The 19,666-nt window shown below is 39.2% G+C and overlaps 1 protein-coding gene across 1 annotated transcript in view; it reads left to right on the plus strand.

Moving 5' to 3' along the window:
• ADAMTSL3 (ADAMTS like 3) overlaps window positions 1-19,666 on the plus strand; it is a 519,919-nt gene that overhangs the window by 107,603 nt on the left and 392,650 nt on the right. Inside the window, exons 6-8 of the mRNA XM_081292846.1 lie at window positions 1,588-1,746; window positions 11,439-11,542; window positions 12,963-13,092. Of these exons, the coding sequence (XP_081148972.1) occupies window positions 1,588-1,746; window positions 11,439-11,542; window positions 12,963-13,092 (393 nt within the window). The remainder of the gene's footprint in view (window positions 1-1,587; window positions 1,747-11,438; window positions 11,543-12,962; window positions 13,093-19,666) is intronic.

The raw sequence follows: 19,666 nt of genomic DNA on the forward strand, positions 1-19,666 counted from the left end.
GGCTCTCATAACACAATCATTTCACTTCTAAACATTCTTGCATTGTCTGACACATGAGCTTTTGGGGGACACTTAATATATAAACCATAACACCTCCTTTGCTAAATTAGAACAAATTTATTTCTTCTTGTTCTATTGCTCCCAAGGAAGGCCACACAGAAAGTCAACTATATAACATTGCACTTTTGACATCCTGGTCTGTAGGGTTGCTAGTCATGTACTTGGACCCCGTGTAGTAAGTGCAACAAAATAATTTCCTTAGAGGCATCTTGTTACTCAGCTGCTGTTTGAGAATTTGTATCAATTTAAACTGAAATTATTAGATGATTAATTGTTAAGAATTAAGAGACCTTTCATAGTCTCAACTCTGCTCTGTATCATAGAAATCAAGGTTCAAGAACCTGTTCATTTATTGTATGATTAATTTACAGCTGTACATATGAAGATGCGGAGGGATTTAGGGTCTTGCTGGAAGTAGCAGATCATGCAAGAAGGATGCTTCTGCCCTTCAGTCTTATCAGCCCTTCTCACCTCATTGTTATGAAAACAAAACCAGAGCCTCCCAAATGAAAAGTGCAAGTTACCCATATGCCTGAGGGAATCTCAGTTTTCAAATATACTTTAGATATCAAATATCTGTTTTCTAAGGTTTATAGTCATACTTTCTGAGAGACCCCTCTATTTCCCTGAACAGTCATCTGCTCTACACTGTTTTGTGTTTTGATACTGGGGAATGAATTCAAGGGGCACTTGACCATGGAGCCCAGCCCTATTTTGTATTTCATTTAGAGACAGGGTCTCACTGAGTTGCTTAGTACCTTGCTGTTGCTAAGGCTGGCTTTGAACTCGAGATCCTCCTGCACCTCTGGAATTAAAGATGTGCCCCACTGCACCTGGATCCATACAATTTTTTATCTGTGACCCCCTGCTTGAACACAGATTGTGATGGGGAACTTACTACCACAGCTCTAATAAGCCTCATGGCTGCATCTCATTAAAAGGATTATAGTGTCATTTAGAAATCTCTCCATTTCAGAGGTTACCTTTGTATGCAACTTATTCAGTAATTGTTTGGAAAAATTACAGAAGATTCATAAATATCCTGGGAGATACTAGAAATGTGTGTTTTTATATTCTTAGTGGAGTTGACAACAGAAATGCCCTTATATTTTGTATAGTTAATTCAGTTAGAAGTTAATCTTGATGTTAATAGAGCTGAAATGAGGGGACTGAGTACAGATACTGCATCTTCATGTCCCAGACAGACACACATTTGTCTTATCACCTGTCCATCCCTTCCTTTATTCTTTCTGCAGACATTCCTGAGGACTTGTAGAGCAGGCAGCCTCCAGCAGGGACTGAAGTGCACACAGCAGAAGTACAGGGACAGGTTCCTGCCCTCTGGAATTTAGGCTGAGAAAAAGTAGTTACTATTTGCTTAGAAATAATGAAGTGGTTTTTTGTTTGTCTGTTTGTTTTGTTTTGTTTTTTAATGGGGGGAATGCCACTTTGTGCATGTAACAATCCTCTGAGGTTTTCCTTTCCTCCTCCTACTTTTCTCTCTCTCTTTCCCCCCTCTCTCTTTAGCACCACCTGAAAAAATTGGAAGGCCGCCGCCTGGATTACGATTATAAAAAGAAACGAGTAGGTAAGATACCAGATGAAGAAGTCAGACAAGCAGTAGAAAAATTTGAAGAGTCAAAGGAGTTGGCTGAAAGAAGCATGTTTAATTTTTTAGAAAATGATGTAAGTATTTAAGTCAAACAAGAGACCTTAATGTAAATGAATAAAACACTGATCAGCATGTTGAAAACCTCTAAAGTCTGAGTTGTTATGGAAGTTTTTAGAATGTTCAGTAGCCATTATTTCCAGCCTCAAAGATAGGGTCAGACATCCAGCAAGCCCTAACTCAGGTCTGGAATCTTGGGAAGCTCTGTTTATCCAAGAGATATTTTGAGTGGGCCCCAGGGAGGTAGACTTGTCTCAGAAGATGGCAAAGTAAACTGGCCTTTGTGTTTGAGGCCACATTTGTGGTTTCACAGGAGAATAGAAAGCCCAGATCATAGACCAGTTTGCAGTTCTTAAGACTGAACAGCACTGTAGGAGCCAAATGTTTGAGGATGAGGGCCTTTCTCCCCTGCGGCTCTCTGAGGCCTTTACTCATCAGAGTGAACATTTGGCACTCAAAAACATGATCTGCGTTTTTTTTAGCTGCTCCATAGTGGTGTTTGTGAAACTGGGGACTGGGAAGGTCTTAGATCATAGCACCTAGAAATGCCAATCTTCTCTTGTACCGGTCCTGGCATTAACTAACCAGCTTTTATTTGATTTTTCCAAGTGACATCGAATGAAATGGGGATGAGTAATTCCCCATGGCAAGCTGAGGGCTTCCCTTATTTGCCTTGGTTATGAGGAGTCACTTGGCATCTTTACTGCCTGAGTGGAAAAGGCCACAGCCACCTGCCTTCTACTTGAGTCCCTGACTCAGGTCTTAAATCAGCCTGGTCTCAGTGAAACCCTGAGCTGTCTTGGCCAGCATTAGCTTTGGACTCATTTGTTAAACTTTCAAACCTGTGAGAAGTCAGGGGATTTATTTATCCTCAAAAACATATCATACTTATAGCTGCTTGTTAAAAAGTACACCAAGGTCTTTCATCTTCTGAATCAGTTCAAAAAAAATGTATGAAGCACTTTCTAGTCCATGGTGATGTGTGGAGGAACTATATCCAGTATTGACAATTTACTAAATCCCAGAAGACTAATTTTCCCAAATGGAGAAATCGGTTTGAAATTTCTCATGCCCATTAAACCATCGAGAATTGAAAAGTACACTCTATTATGTTTCTTGTTTTAATTTTTTTTTTGTTTTTACATTTTACGGGAAATAGGAGGAGGTGTAACACTTTGCTGTCTCTTTGTTTATTTTGCTTAAATATATAAATTTCTTCTTGAAATTGTCCCCAAGCAAGAGGCATTTTTGTTTTGTTTCAGATTTCCATATTTAATTTGTTTGAAGTATTTAGAAAATCTTTTTGAGGTATGACAGATACTCCTTATGGGGCCATAACAAATGACTTGCCAGCTTGGGGCCCATTAGCAGTAGATTTACCGGTTGAGGTTGTATCTTGCATGTCACGCATGCTGCCTAATCCATGTGCTCCAATCATGACCTTTGTGCATGAACCTCCATAATTGTTTTTGCAAAGTTCTCCATGAGTAAAGCCTGTCTTAGCAGCTTTGGCCTTGACAGTTAACCCAAGAGACCTCAGTGTTCCCCTCAGTATCAGTGAAAAGTCAAAAAATGATCCCTTCATTATAAAAACAGTTATTTGTCCATTCTTTGTCAGTGACAAGTATTCAGCTTGTCACAGATGGACTAACCCCTCCCGCCCTGCCCTGGCAGAAGTAGTAGCTAGCTAGTCCTTAACCCAAGCTCCATAGTCACTGGTGTCAAGTCTTCTCCATTGTGGCCTCAGTATTTCCCTAGGGAATTTCTGCAGTGAATGGTGGTACCCCGGTTCAACTCTGGGGAACTGGGGTTTCCTTCCCCCTTAGTTCAGCTCCTGGGGTCCATACTACCAGAGAGGCTGCTATAACTGGCATCAGGGATGACCTACTATCTCTGCTTTTTTGACAGAGGCCGTGAAAAACAGCCATTGAGGTGAGAGGAGACCAAAGCAATGAGACTGTGAAGGGCTGTCCAGACTGTTTTGGCACTGGGCTCCTTCCCTTTCTCTTTCCTCCTTTCCTTATGTCAACCACAGTGGGTTATCCTGTGCCCTGTGGTTGCTAATTCTTACCATAATGATGATGGTGTGATATACTAGGGACAAGAGCTGCCATTTGCTAAGCACTCCATGACAGAGATCATCAGGGTATACTGGTAACAGTCCCCTATTATGGCACACTTGCTTTGACCTTTACGCCTCTTGGTTAATAGCTGAAGGGACTCACAAGTTATATATAGGTCCCAGAAGGCCATCTTTGTTCTCTTTGGGGGGTTAGAACCAGAAGGGTCTTTCACATGTCCAGCTGATCTGGCTGTTTCTCTCCTCTTACCGGGAAAGGTACAGAAAATCTCCTTCAGTTCACTCCTTGTATCTGATATGCTAATGCTGACATTGCCTGGTGGTTAGGGGACAAACTGTGGATGTGATCTGTTGGGGGAAAGGAAAAGTACTAATATATGGTGGGGTAGGGCATGCATTGAACCTTCGGCCCTGTCTTTACCCCCATCTCCACTGGCTAAGGCCAGTGGTTCTGCAGCCCATGGGACTCTGGCCTCTTGCTCTCTCTTCATCGCCAACCTCACATCCAGTCTTTGTCACTCAGTCTCTTTAACCATGTCTGCTTCCTTTCATGGTGGGAAGCTGTGCTTCTGGAAGGCTGGATTTTCTCCTAGGAAATGATCTTGGCACTAACTAAAGTTGCCAAGGACTTGTCTAATTATCAGTGTTCCCCTCAGTATCAGTGAAAAGTCAAAAAATGATCCCTCCATTATAAAAACAGTTATTTGTCCATTTACTTTCTTTGGAAAGTAATATAAGCTAAATATAGGAGATCGCAAGTCCTGCCAGTGCCTGATGGGTCAAAGGTGACTCCATCTAACATAGTACTTGCTGGAGATAGGTGCACAGACTCTGTCAAAAAAACATGCCTCAGGAGGAACAGAGTGGCAGGCTGCATAGGCCTGTCTTTTGGACATAGATGGGAGATGCTTATATTATTAGGGGTTAGAGATTTGGGGATATCCATCACAGTATTCACCATTTTGAGTTCTGACTTATTGAGAATTAGACACGTCTTAATTGATGAAAATACCAATAATTAATAAAATGCAGACTTGCTGGTCACCTGTGTTGGAGGATATGGCATGACCCCAAAGTCCCAAAGAAGCACTTTCTACTCTTTGTGTCCTCAGTTGATGGAAGCCAGCCCTGGAATAGAGCCAACCTGACCCTCATTCAGACACAATCTGAGATGCTGAAACTGGGCAAGTAGCCCTCACTGGGCCTCTGGCCATGTGGAGCCTGCTTTTGAGGCAGAGCAAGCCATCCTGCTAATGAGAGAACATTCCCCAATCTAATCCATAGGGGAAGGAGAAAAGAAAGGCTGGAAAGAGGGCTTAGAAGTATTTATTCCAAAGAAAGTAAATAAGCCAAGTACATAGTGTGAAGGGAAACCACTTGAGATGGTGTGCTTGGTGCTACCTGCCCATGTTTACCTGGCATTAGAAATTCAAAGGCTCAAATATCATTCCAGGGAGCAGTCAATGCCTTTCTTCTTCAATCCTCGTGTCTTAACAATCCTGGCTAAGAAACAACAAAAGCTTCACCAGAGAATGCCTAAAAAAATTGCTTGCCAGATCTCTGCCTGATGTGGGAAGAGCTCTGACTGTAATTAACAGATTTGGTCTTTCCTGGGCCACCAAATGCAGATCTTTCTAGGACTTTGGCTAACAGGCCATTTGTCAGGAATTCCAGGGTGTGGTCACTTCTCTGTCCTCACATGTGCATTCTCCCAACTGAGGAATGGGAGCCAAACAAGGATTACATACCAGCCCCCTACTCAGAGGATAAGTCTTTCTGAAAAGCCTTGTTGGAAGAAGCAACTTGGGCCTGGACCAATGGATGTCCAGCTAGCTAGACCTCGGAACCACCCACAGGAGAACAAGTTGCACAGAGCAGAAAGCCAGATGACACATGATATCTTGGCATCTTCACCAACCCACTTTCTTAAAGAATACAGAACCCAGAGCCAAGGTCCTACTGCCTTTTAGTGCAGTGTCCAGAAGTCTGGTTAGCAAGGCCAAGCAGATGCCAGGCTTCCAGGCTCAACAGCATCATTTCTCCACCTTTGCTGTGGAAAGGAGGGGATAGTGCAGAGACCTGAAGTGTTCATTCCAATGTTTCTAAGCAAAAGTTCTATCTATTTTCTTATCTAATTTTTTGCCAGAATTGGGAATGGGAAAATGAAGAAGAGTATCCTTTGGTTCCTTATTGCAGCCACTGATTAAGAACTGGATAAGAAACCTTGAGCATCATTTCACTTCTTGTTTGAGACCAAATAGCTTCACTGTTCTATAGGTGGTGATGCAAGCTAGGGGGTGTTTTGATCCTCTGGCTTTCAAGCGCCAGGCCTATGACTGAATCCTTTTGCTGTGCCAGGCTTGGCAGGGTCCCCTGAGATGCCTAGAGTAACTGTCCCCGAAGAGAAGGGCCATTGTGCCTGCCACCACTGATTTTTGGGGTTGTAGGAAAATCAGCAAGGTGACTCTGAGCCTTCATTGCATTTCTTGGGAATGATGAATCCCCCAAGGGCTTGTTAACACACTGTTTCCTCTTCTGTTTTTGCAAAGAATTTTATTCCTTACAAGTTGACATTATCAAATGTAGATCATTGACCTTAAGCAGAAACTGGAGATATTGTTTAGATGTCTACTTCAGCCTAGTGAAGCTAGAGCCCTGCACTATACACTAACTGTTTTGGTACAAATCCCCTGGAGCTGGGGGGTCCTTCATCCATGGGTTCCCAACAACAGGAGATTCTTAGGTTCTTTTCACTGGTCTATAGTAGTATTTTCCCAAATTAATTCCATGAGCTGTTAGCATGTTGTGTTAATACTCTCTCTTTTATGGTTAAATAAATTTGAGAAACCTTGGGATAAACAAAACTAAACAGTTTTTTATCCCAAGACTTTCTAGGCTGTATAGGATAATATGAAAGATTAATCTCTGAGCAACATCTAAGAGAAGATATTATTGGCAATTTGCCAAACTTATTTGACTAGAACTGCACTGCATTATTATAGTTATTGACATTTCAGGAGTGGAATAAGGTGTATCAGGAAGTACTGGGCCAGCAGAAAGTATACCCAGCAAAAAAGTAAGAGACCTGGTTCTGGTTCTGGCTTAATCTCTACTTGTGCATATGCCCTGGGAAAGTTGCTTTCACTTGACAAATATCAAGCAACTGAGCAACTGCATTTGAGGAGTTCTTTTGAAGTATAAAGTGGAGAATGAAAATATATTATTAATTTAATTGCCTTACTCAAGCTTTGTTCAGAAACTCTGAATAAAGACTTTGAATCCATTGAAAAAGACACCTATTATGACTAGACTGCAAAATTCACAAGAAAATTTCTTTTGGCTTCTCTGACAAATCCAAAAAGAGATGAAGTATGTGATATGATAGAACAAGGAAAATAAAGATGACTTCCAGGGGAAGTATGTCATTTCATTTGTGAGAGAAGATGGCTTAATCTGCATAACTTTCCTATGTACATAAATGAATACACCACAGTGAATCCCACCATTGTGTACATCCACAAGACTGGGGCAATAATTAGAATGAGATATATTCCATCCATGTATAATTTTATCAAAATGGACTATATTGTCATGCATTACTAAAAATAACCAATAAAAAAAGAAGAAGAGGGCTTCTTACCTCCTAAAGATGTGCATTTCTTTTCTCATTCTTGCTGAGCACACTAGGGATTCCAGGCACCTGGGTAGAGCATCACCCATTCACATCAGGGTTCTCTGTGTTGTCACCATAGCCTTCAGAGGATGCCTCTCTCTGCCTTGGCTGTCAACCAGTCTCAGGAGGAGGGGTCACATCCTTTCCTTCTTTAACCTCAGATTCCATGTTACTTTTTTAGAGAATTGACTTAGAAGGCCCTACTCTGGGCTGTAGTCCTTGGAGCTCTTCTTCTTTGGGGTAAGCCCAAGCCCTTTGAAGTTGGTCCACAAGACCAGACAATGGTTCCGATACCACCCAAGTGTCCCTAAGGTTTCCACTGCTAGTAACACTAGGAATGTTTAGTGCTTTTGATCCACTGTAGTTGGAGACATCTCTGACCTGCCTCCATCTCCAGGGTCAGGTAATTCCAACAGCCTCATACACTGGTCAGCCATTGGCTTACAGCTTGAGAGAGAATTAAATACATCCATAAGTGGTACATTAATTGATATGCTATGTGCATGGGAGAGAAATGAAGTCCATCTCACCCATCTGGAAAGAGAGTGAGGTGCCATGGGGTAAAGCTGAAGCATCAGTGAAGTCCCCAGGCCCAGCCACAGAAGACTCATTACCTAGTGAATTTGGTTGGCAGCACCTCCGAACCCTCCCCCACCCCAAATAGGGGACCCTAACCTGCACTAATCCCATTGTTAGCATTTTGCTAGTTTGGGAATAGGCCAAAGCAGCTCTGTATTAGGATCACAGACATGATGACTTAAAGGACCACAAATTTATATCTTGGAGGTTGTAAGTCCTATGATCAACGTTTTGGTAAGGCTGCCTTCCTTTTGGAGGTTCCAGAAAGGAATCTATTTCCTTTCTTTTCCCAGCTATTAGAGACTATCTGCATTCCTTGGCTTTTTGACTTATTTTCTCCATCTTCAGAGCTAGCAGCAGCCTAGACATGGTGGCACATATGTGTAATCCCAGCTATTCGGGAGGTTGAGGCAGGAGGATGGGAAGTTCCAGGCCAGCCTAGACAACTAGCACAATACCCTGTCTCAAAATAAAAAAAAAAAAAAGAAAGGCTGGGGATCTAGCTCAGTGGGGTAGAGTACCCCTGAGAACCCCCAATACATGCAAAATAAATAAATCAACAAATAAATAAAAGCAGAGTATCTTTAAATCTCTTGTTCTGACCTCTGCTTTTATTGTCATGTCTTCTGCTATGATTCTAACCCTCTTATGTACCTCTTAAAGGACCCTTGTAATTATACCCCAATAATTCAAGATATTCTCCCCATTTCAAGATGTTTAATTTAATTATATCTGCAAAGTTCCATTGGCTATGCAAACTTATTCATAAATTTGGGGAATTAGGCCTGGGACTTCTTGTGGGACATTATTCTGTCACAAATTCCCTCTGGTTTTATGGTTCCATGAATCTCCCAGATATCTTTGCAGTCCTCACTCCATGCATTTGTCAGCCACCACTGCCTGTGCCTGGCCTGTGCCTCCTTGATTTCTAGCCTAATGGTGAAGTCTGTTTGCATTGTGAGTTTTTCAAAGTAGGCATCTGAACTGGGTGTGAGAGAAGACAGCTGTTTCTCGGGTAATTGTGTTCCTTTGAATGTCAGGTAAACTTTTCCATATGGTGAGGTCACATTTTGTTCTTGAGGTCCCAGCCTGTAAATGGAATTAAGCGTCCATATACCTGAGGCAGATCCAAATTGAGTGGTGTGGCCACTGGAGGAAATGTTTAACTTTCTACCTAAGTTTTGGTCCTTAGACGGCCTGGGTTTATTGCTCTATCTTGTTTTTTCTTGTTCAGGTATTTAATTCTGATTGCAGCTTTGGGAATCAGAGTCTACCTGTGCTGGTTCCTAGCACAGTTTGATGTTCATGGTCTGGAAGACAATGAAATGGAAGCTTCTATTTTCTGACAGTTATAGAAGAATAATCCACTTGTGGCATCGCATGTCTTGCACTTAGCACATACTATGTGCAGGCATTGAGTAGCATTGCTGTTACTTCTCGAGCTTTAAGGGGCTCTGACATTCACTGTCTTCCCAAAGTCAGCCTCAAATGCATTTCTTGATTATATAATCATGCATTTTAGCCACTTCAGAGAGAATAGCTGGTAATTTGCAGACCCTGCCCTTTACCAACCCTACATATGTTTCAAGGAATATTCATTTAGTTTTTCCACTCTTCCTTTAAAAATTCTAAAACACCAAACATATTTCAAAGTGGGGCATAAATTAGGACATATTAATTTTACTAAAGACAGAGAGGTGTGGCACAGATTTTTACCAAACATACAACTTGAGCACTGTAAGGAAGAAAAATTCTTTTGTAGCAAATTCTGCCATGATCCTGTTAGGCCATGGTGCCGGACTTATTCAAAAGTATGTGAAAAAGCCAAAGAGATGAAATTTAAGAAATCCTTAGGATTTCGTTGGGGCCAGGCTGTCTTTGTTTTGTTTATTGGGTTTTTAGAAATTTAAGGCTAGGCTTGCTGCTTTTCCAGCCACAGAGCATGGTAAAGTGAATGTAACACCAGGGGATTTCCTTATTCAAATGCCAATCACATTTTGGCACAAGTAGAATTCCATGCGTACCTTTTTCTTTTTCTTTTTTTTTTGGACTGAGGATTGGACTCAGGGATGCTCTCTGCCACTGAGCTGCATCCCTTGCTCTTTTTATTTTGTATTTTAAGACAGTGTCTTACTAAATGCTGATGCTGACCTCTAACTTGGGATCCTTCTGCCTCAGCCTCCCAAGTTGCTGAGATTATAGGTGTGTGCTATCATATCTAGATGTATTCCATATATATCTGAAATGCATATTGAGCCCATGTTTAATGTGGTATAAATGGTTTAAGAAAATTTACAGAGTAGGCAGCAAAAGAATAGTCTGCATCAACACATGGAAACATCTTGGATCTTTGAAAATATGCAAGTCCATGACTGTTTACATGGGGTGAGAATGTATGAATGAATAAGCAGGCAGATTTTTCCCCAAAGCTAGTTAGAAAGTGATATATGAGAATGATGCCTGAGCTTTGGGGAAAATGCGGTAGAGCAATGTTGATTTGTGACTCTGTCCAGATTTGGAGTTCATGGGATTTATGCTGGGAGGTATCACCTCAGCCTTCTGGGACTTGCCTCTGAGGCTTCCTGAAATAAGTTTTTATTAATCTTTACTTCTTAAATCAGTTCCTTAACCTTGTTGGGTAGCAGTAAAGCTCTTGGGCCCTCTCAATATTGCTCTTCCCTCAAATTACACACCTCCAGGTCTTCCGGACTTTGCTCACAAGACAAAGCTTTGTTTGTTTGCTTGTTTAAGCATCCATTGTAAGTTGGCCACTAACTTGTGTTGATTTGTGGGAAAGAGATACACCAGAATCTTTTAGTTCATTCTTTTCCACTGTATGTTTCAGGGAAAATATTTTCTGCTGGTAGCAATAAAAAACACAGGGGGATTCTTTGCCGTGCAGCACATGTTGCTTTTGGGCACTCCTTTCTTATCTGAGAACAGCTTAATTTACTTACTTTCTGAGGTTTGCTTAGCTAGAAAGTGCCCATAGAGACACTTCACAAGGTTTATTTACTAGGTGTTGGCTTCACTTACCATTGGAAAAGCTTCCTTTCTCCATTTTCAGATCGGTGAACTATAAGCATAAAAATGTCCATAGAATATCATCACCTAATTGGAAAAGAAAGCATATTATTGAATTACATCAAATTCATAATCACAAATAAATGTGAACATGTTTTTCCAGCATCTACATCTCTATACCACGGCCTGTATGGTTATTATGCAGGGCTCCAAGATGGAATGAAATGAAATGGACCAGAGCCAAGGCAGACGTTGGGCTTCCCCGCAAAGCTGGGTCTTTGTTGCTGGGCACCTCTCTCTGGACATTACATGGGCTCTGGCCTCCATGGAGTAATTTTGCACTTCTGCTGCAGGTAGAGCAAGTCAGCCAGTTGGCCGTGTTTATAGAGGCAGCTTTAGACTATCACAAACAGTCCACAGAGATTCTGCAGGAGCTGCAGAGCAAGCTACAGATGCGGTAAGGTCCTTTACCTTTCTTATAGCCAGGGGCTGCAAAGTTAAGTCAATTGAAATCAATCTCTTGTCTCTTTATCTCCCCTTCCCTCTGCCCCATTCTATGCTGAAATTTCTTTAGTTGGCTTTCATGGTTGGCCATGGGATGGGACAGAAAACTAATTAATATGTGACTTTGGCCAATAAGTCAGAACTGGGAAAAGAGATCTGATAGCTTTTCTCCTTTTTCTTTTCATTAAAGCCCCCTTTCTCTCCGCTGTGTTTAGGGCAATCAAACAAAGGGCTCCCTTGCCCACCTTGGAGGTTGACCCTTGCAGAGCTGTCTGCTTCCTTGCCAACTTGCTGAACTTTGCTCTCCACTTATAAGCTGGCAGTAGCCATGGTGTATACTCTCTTCCCAACACCTAGGGCAATGCAGAGAAGAATGGGATGATTCAGAAAATATGTCAATATCCATTCAAAAGATATATTTTTACTTCACTAGTACAAATACCAGGCTGAGCTGGGCGTGGTGGTGCACATCTATAATCCCAGTGGCTTGGAAGGCTGAGGCAGGAGAATCTTGAGTTCAAAGCTAGCCTCAGCAAAAGTGAGGCACTGTGAAACTCAGTGAGACCCTGTCTCTAAATAAAATACAAAATAGGGCTGGGGATTGTGGCTCAGTGATCAAGTGGCCCTGAATTAAATCCTTGGTACCAAAAATACAAAAAAACAAAAAACAAAAAAACAGACTGTATTCATAAGATTGACATGAAAAGCAATTTCAGCATATTCTGAAACATGAGAGAAATATTGAGATTTGTGCCTTATGGTTTTAATGATTGTCATAGTCTATATATTTTTGAAAATTAGTGGTAACATTTATAATATGCACAGCAATCCCACTAATTAAAATGTTGGGCTAAAAATACCATTAATACCCTATGTTTTGAACAAGTTTGATAACAGAAAATTGCTTTACACAGCATTACGGCAATGGCAAAAACAAATCTGGAGAGATTTTCTCTCAATTCAATGCCCTGATTCTAGAAGGATAAAACATGTGTCCAGTCCCTGAAGCATCCACTAGATATTCATCTAGCCCTTATAAGAGGATGTTTTCACAATTCTCTAACAGAGGGGAATGAAGAAGGCAGCTAGTGTGGTTGAGGGGCCACTTGCTAAATGCCTCTGGGACTTTATGAGGCTAAATGGTCTTCAAGATGAATTTCACTGAGAAGCTCACATAGATAGTTGGAAAACTGCATTTAGGATGTGACTTCTGTCCCTTAGGGGCTATTAAGGAATCAGTGTGTAAAATCCGTCACCTCCCTGGTCACTCTTGTAACCTAGGTTTGCATACTCATCAGGGCTGAGTGAAGGTGTGCTTGAAAGCTCTGCTATCTTTATCAGATGCCTGACTCAGATTCCAATGTGTGTTACAGAATTATGGCTGCATCCGATATTCCTAAAAGAGAATATAAGCCAAGACCCGTGAAAAGGAGTACTAGTGAGTTCAATGGGGTTTCCACCACTTCTGCAGCAAAGTTGGCAGGTACGTTAACCTCTCTCAAAGTATGAAGTGTGCCCCTCAGTAAGGCTTCTTCTAGAAACATTGATCTGCTTCTTGTTGTGAGGTCTATCCATGCAAAAACCCTAACATCCTGAATTCCTTTGCTGATTTGGTGAAATTCTTTCCCCCAACAATGTCCCTTTTTCCTATTTCAAATACTTTTTCCTATTTCAAATACTTTTTCCTATTTCAAATACTTATCCGATTTTGAAAATGAACACCAAGAAGAATTCCATCACTTTACTGAAGCCTCCTTATATGGCAATTAGATAAACCCTTGATCTTAGGACCCTTGTTGCTACATTATCCTTACATTTTTAACTTTCAAAGTATTTTACTATTTTTTAAAGTTTTTTATTGTTGAGCACTTGGTATATGCTGGGCTCTGTCTTAAGTGCTGCATTCTTCATTTTTAATGACAAATGACACATAAATATAATCTTGAGTAAAGTGATCAAACTGAGGGGAAAAAATCAGATGGTATAAAAATTCTGTTGTCTCTTATGATTGCCCATTCCAACCCAATCTCCTCCTTAGATATAGCCACTGTTAACCATTTGGTATGAATACTCTCATATGTATTTATGTACATATACATACACACACAGTTTTAAGATTTTTTTCTGTTTTATAAATGTAACATCAGCTTAGGCATATTGTTATGCAGTTTGATTTTTAAAATATTACTGTTTCTTGGAGTTATTTTCATACCTTGCATATAGATCTATCACTTTTTAATGAGTTCATAGTTTTTTATTATAATACACTATATCCCTATTAATTAGCCTAGTTTTTAAAAATTTACTAATATGAATACCTTTTATCTTCCTCCATATTCTGGCAAGCAAGTCTTTCTAGGAAATGAAATTGCTGATTTAGGCTCATTGCTGTGTTATGCACATTTTAAGTGACAGTAGATAATTGCCTAAATTACCTACATGACCTTTACTATTCGAATACCTGCTTCCTAATGTCCATGTAATTACACTTCCATTTCTTCTGAGCACTCAAGAATTAAAAAATGGCATTCAACTTTAGCTTGTCTTTCCATAATTACAAGTGAGATTGAATATTTTTTCTCTAATTCATCATTTGTTTTCCTTATGTCTGAATTACTTATGTCATTTTTTTCCTTTTAGGTAGTTTATGTTAGTGATTTGTATGGATTCTTTAATATTTACAATTTTTTTTCCTCTTTGTCACTTATCTTTAAACCTTGTTTATGAAGTGTTTTATCTATTTATTGGTTTTGTTGCTGTGATTTGCTTTGTTCATTTTTTTTTGAGTATACAGAAGCTCTGTTTTGATGTAGTCAAATTTATCAATATTTTTACTTATGATTTTTACATTTTGTGTATACTTATGATTTTTGCATTTTATGCCATTGAGAAAAAAGTCTTTCTGACACCAAAGTTATTCTGCTGTAGTTTTCTGTGACTTAAAATCTCCTCTAGATACTTAAATGCTAATCATTTGGATTTTACTTTTGTAAATTAAAATAAACTGCTAAACTATCACAATGGCTGTGTGAGTTTGCATTCCCACCAGCCATGTATGAGTGATCCAGTTACTTCACATACATACCAGCATTTGGGGTTGTTACCATTTTTAATTGTAGTTCCTTTGACTAAAGATGTTGAACATTTCTTCATTCGCTTATTTACCATTTGAAGGTCCCCTTTGGTGAAATTTCTTTTCATATCTTTGCCTGTTTTCTACTTAGATTATTTGTATTTTTACTGTTGAGATTTGAGAATTCTCTCTACATTCTAAATGTAGTGTTTTTTTTGTTGTTGTTATGAAAGTGGTTTGCAAATATATTCCTTCACTCTGTAGCTTACATTTTATTATCTTAACAGGGTTTTTCACAGATCAAAAGTTTTTAATTTGGATGAAATCCAAGTTATCCGTTTCTTCTGCTATTTGTTCGTGATATGAAACTAAGAATTCTTTGCCTTGCTTAGTGTAAGATCTTCTCCTATGTTTTTTCTCAAATTCATGACCGATTTTGAGGTAGGATTTGTATGTGAGATGTGGCTTGAGGTTCATTTATTCTGTTGTTGGGTGTCTGGTTGTTCTTCCATAGCACACCCAATCCAGAAAAGCATCAGTCTGAATTTTCTTCCACCACTACACTCCCTTTAAAGTTCCTTTTTTTTTTTTTCAGTGAAAAATAACAATTCTCAGGGGTTGGGGCTGTGGCTCAGTGGTGGAGTGCTTGCCTTGCATGTGTGAGGCGCTAGGTTCGATCCTCAGCACCACATAAAAATAAGTGAAGATACTTTATGTTCATCTACAACTAAATTAAAAAATAACAATTCTCAGAATAATATGTACATGTAGTTTTTAAAATAAAATGGTACCACAAAGCTTCTATTTATGAAAATCAGTAGTCTCTTTCTCTACTCCTCTGCCAAGGCTTATTTCCTACTCTCAGAGGAAACCACCTTCAACTCTCTACTGTTTGGTGTTTAACTCCATTGTTCTAAACAAAATGTTATTTGCTGATTTTTCAGTTTTGGGTCACAAATAATGATTTCCTACTAAAGAAGATAAGCATTCAACTTGCTCTCCTTTGGTCTCCCATATACACCCCCTCTTCCAGCTTACTTAAAATCACCATTTTTGTCAAATAAATATTTATTACATAATGATCATTTTCATCATGCAGAAGTATTAAAATCCACCCCTCTCGTTTCCCCTGCTGTTATTTTACATGCAGTTGCTCCTATCTCTGAATGAAAACCTGGGCAGTCCCCAGGACTTTTCTGATTATATCTAGGTCATACGAGTTCTCCAGTCACTTCACTGTATAAGTAAAAGTTTGCACAGTGGCCCAGTTGCTAAGACCTGTATAGTAACCAAAGTTAAAATCTCCAATATACTATTTCAGTGGCAAGCTAGATATCAGGGCAGGGATGGTATTAGGCTTCTTTGTTTCATCTACCCCTTCTGTTCTTGAATCTCTAGAGAACTTCATGCTCTTTGAGGGCACTTTTAAATAAATCTCCCTCCTACCCTAACCTCTCTCTTCTCTCAGAAGAATATGCAAATTCCAGCTCTTCCGTGCTCTCTCCATAACTTCTCTGAATTTTTTTCTAATCTTTGTTACGTGATCTGGTTGTGCCACAGGTGTGAGTTAGGGTTAAGAGTAATAAAAACGTTTCCCCCATCACTTCTGTTTGTTTCAAGTTCTCAGGGTGATCTTCTGCACACCAAGCTTTAAAAACAGTTCTGAAGCCTCAGCCCAAACCTCCATTTTTATGTTCTGTAACAATGACTACAATGCCATGTGCATAAAAATAATATGCACAGCATCATTACTGAGGGACTAGGGCTCTACTTTCATTCTTATTCGACTTCCTGCTTCTTGCTTGTCATAGCTTTCTAACTCTTGACATCAGGTCCTGTTAATCCTCTAACTTTGGTCTTCTTTTTCAGTCAAATCTGGGTTGACTATTCTAGTTCCTTTGCATTTTTTTTTTTTTGAGAATTTTAAGATCATCTTTTCAATTTTTTTTAAAGCACATTTGAATTTTGATTTATATTGGGTTGACTCTCTGATCCCTTAAGAAAAAAATCAGTAGTTTAACAATATTGAATGTTCCAATCTTGAACACTTTGGCCTTTATTATTTCATCGCTTCTGCTTGCTTTGAGTTTAATTTGCTCTTTTTCTGTTCCAGGATACCACCTAACATTTAGTAGTTTGTCACATTAGGCCCCTCTTGGCTGTGACAATTTCTAAGACTTTCTTAGTTTTAAATGAGCTTGACCATTTGGGAGAGTACTATTCAGGGATTTTGAGGTTGATTTAGTATTATTCATGGTCTGAATGAGGTTGTGAGTCTGGGTTCCTCACCACAGTGTATCAGGCTGTCTAGGTGACTGAGCACTGTGGATGCCCATCTGGATCAGCTGGCTAAGGATGCCCATCTGGATCAGCTGACTAAAGCTTCTCCTTTTCTTCTCTAAGGAAAGGTTTTAAATTACAGATAAATAAACAGATAAATAATAAACCTAAGTTGTCAGTTAGACATAAAGTTCTTCCAGTTATTCTCTTATTATCCTTTTAAGATATGCAGAATTTGTGGAGGTGTCACCTCTCATCCATTGCTGATACTGCTTATTGGTAGTTTCTTTCCCTTTTTTCTTAATCATCTCATTTTGGCTATGAATTTCTTAATTTTCCTTTTTTGTCAGTGTTTTTTTCTCTCATGTTTACTATATTCCGTTTTTGTTCCACTTTGATCTTTATTATTTCATTGCTTCTGCTTACTTTGGGTTTAATTTGCTCTTTTTCTAGTTTCTTATAATAGACACTAAGGTCTTTGAGTCTGTTCTTCTTTTCTAATAACCGTATGTGTTTACTGCTATCAATTCCCCTCTGAGTACTACTTTAGTTGTATCTCCTGATTAAGATATGTTGTGGTTTTATTTTCATTCTCTTTGAAACCCTTTCTAATTTTATTTTTCAGAGTCTCTTTAACCTGTGATTTCTTTTGAAGTATTTCATTTCCACATATGTGGTCTTTTTCAGATATCTTTCTGTTTAAGACTTCAGATAAACTCTATTTTGTTCAAATAACATATTTTGTATGAATTTTGTACCCTTTAAATTGTTTTGCTTTATGGCTCAGAATATAATTAGTCTTGGTAAATGTCCTGTGTGCACTTGAAAATGTGTGTATTCTATTTTCTTTGGTGGAGTGTTCTATAAATGTCAGTTAGATCAAGTTCTTAGTGTTGTTCAATTCTTCTATACCTTCTGATTTGTTGCGTCTGTTTTTTCCTATTAATTTTTGGGTAAAAAGAGTATTGAAATCTCTAATGGTAGTGCTGGACCCATCCATGTTTCCTGGAAATTGAATCAAATATGGGAAGACCAGTTACATTCCCTTCTCCTTCCTCCTTCTTGTTGACCCTTTAATCTAATTACTCATATTGATCTTAAACCTGGAAATATTTTTTAAAGCCTTAAATATACTTCTCTATTTCCTTGATTTTTTCCCTTTTTAACTCCCATTAGATATTGGCTCTTTTGATTATTCCTCTGTGTCTCAGTGTCCTATCCCTTCTTTCCTCATCTCTGCCCTCAGAGGAAATTTCATTATATCATTTTATTCTTCGCTGATACCATTCATTTATTTAGCATATCTACTCAGGCTCTTACCTCTATCATATTAGTTTCCTCACTACAAACTATGTGGCTTAAATTAATACACATTTAACATCCATTTTAAAGCTGTGGGGGCCACAGGGCCTAAAATTCAGGAGCTGATGCAAGAAGAGAATCCATTTCTTACCTTTCCCACCTTCTGGAGGCTCTGTGTTCCTTGGCTTCTGGCTCCTTGCTCCATCTTTTTAGCTGGTGGCATGGCATCTTCACATCTGCCTCTAGCCTTGTTTTTTAATTTTTTTTTTGTAGTTGGGCCCAATACCTTTATTTTATTTTTTAATTTATTTTATGTGATGCTGAGGTTGAATCCCAGTGCTCACACATACTAGGTGAATGCTCTACCGCTGATCCACAACCCCACCCTTCCAGCCTCATTTTTCACAGTTGCAAGTTCTTTTCTGAGTCTGATCCTCTTGCTCTTCCCTCTTATAAGGCCCCTTTTGATTACATTAAGTCCACACACATAATTGTATGACTATAAGTACCCACCCACATAATTCAAGGTAATCTATCTATATCAAGATCTGTGAGCCAGGTGTGATAGCTGTATTCCCAGCAACTCAAGAGACTGAGGCAGGAAGATTGCAAGTTTGAGGCCAGTCTCAGCAACTTAGTGATTCCCTGACTCAAAATAAAAAAATAAAAAGGGCTGGGAATATAGCTCAATGGTAGAGCAACCCTGGATTCAATCCCTGGTACCAAAAATAAAAAAGAAAAGAAAAGAAAAGAAAAGTTGGAAGATTCCCTTTTGCCACATAAGACACCATATTCATAGATTTCAAGGATTAGGAGGAGGAGAGAAAGGCATTTTTGGGTTCCCAATATATATATATTCAAATTTCTAAAATTTTAACTTTATGAGTAATTAGATCCTTCAGATCCTTTTTAGAATATTAATTATAATTTAAAGAAGTCTCTATTTTTGTAATATATTAAATTTTATCTCCTTGAGTGTTTGTTTAGATCTGCCATCTCCTTTATGAAGTTTATTCTCATCCAATGTTGTTGATTCTTGGCTCTATATGAAAATTTTTATTTTGAGATTCCTTTCTAGTTGGCCTCCCATGGTAAAGGGGGAGTAAGGGATTCTCAGCTGATTAAATGTACTGGTTTTTGGTTTTCAGGATTTTCCATCACCCATGGTATTGCCCTGATATCCTGTTTTGGGTCGCCATATTCAATACTCCTTCCTGAAGGCAGATGTCTGGGCTCCCAGGTACACAACACAAACCCAGGAAGGGAGAACTTACCTGGCTCCTTTTCTTTCAGAGTGCCATAACAGCTATCCAGTTACCAATATGCATTTATTCTGAGCTTTGGACATCTGATTGCATTTTTCTGCTTTTACACAAGATGGCTTTAGGTGCTAAATTAATGTCAGCATAAATATCTTGAATC

The sequence above is a fragment of the Spermophilus citellus genome (genome assembly GCF_964194105.1).
Source record: "Spermophilus citellus genome assembly, chromosome: 4".
NCBI classification, from domain to species: domain Eukaryota; kingdom Metazoa; phylum Chordata; class Mammalia; order Rodentia; family Sciuridae; genus Spermophilus; species Spermophilus citellus.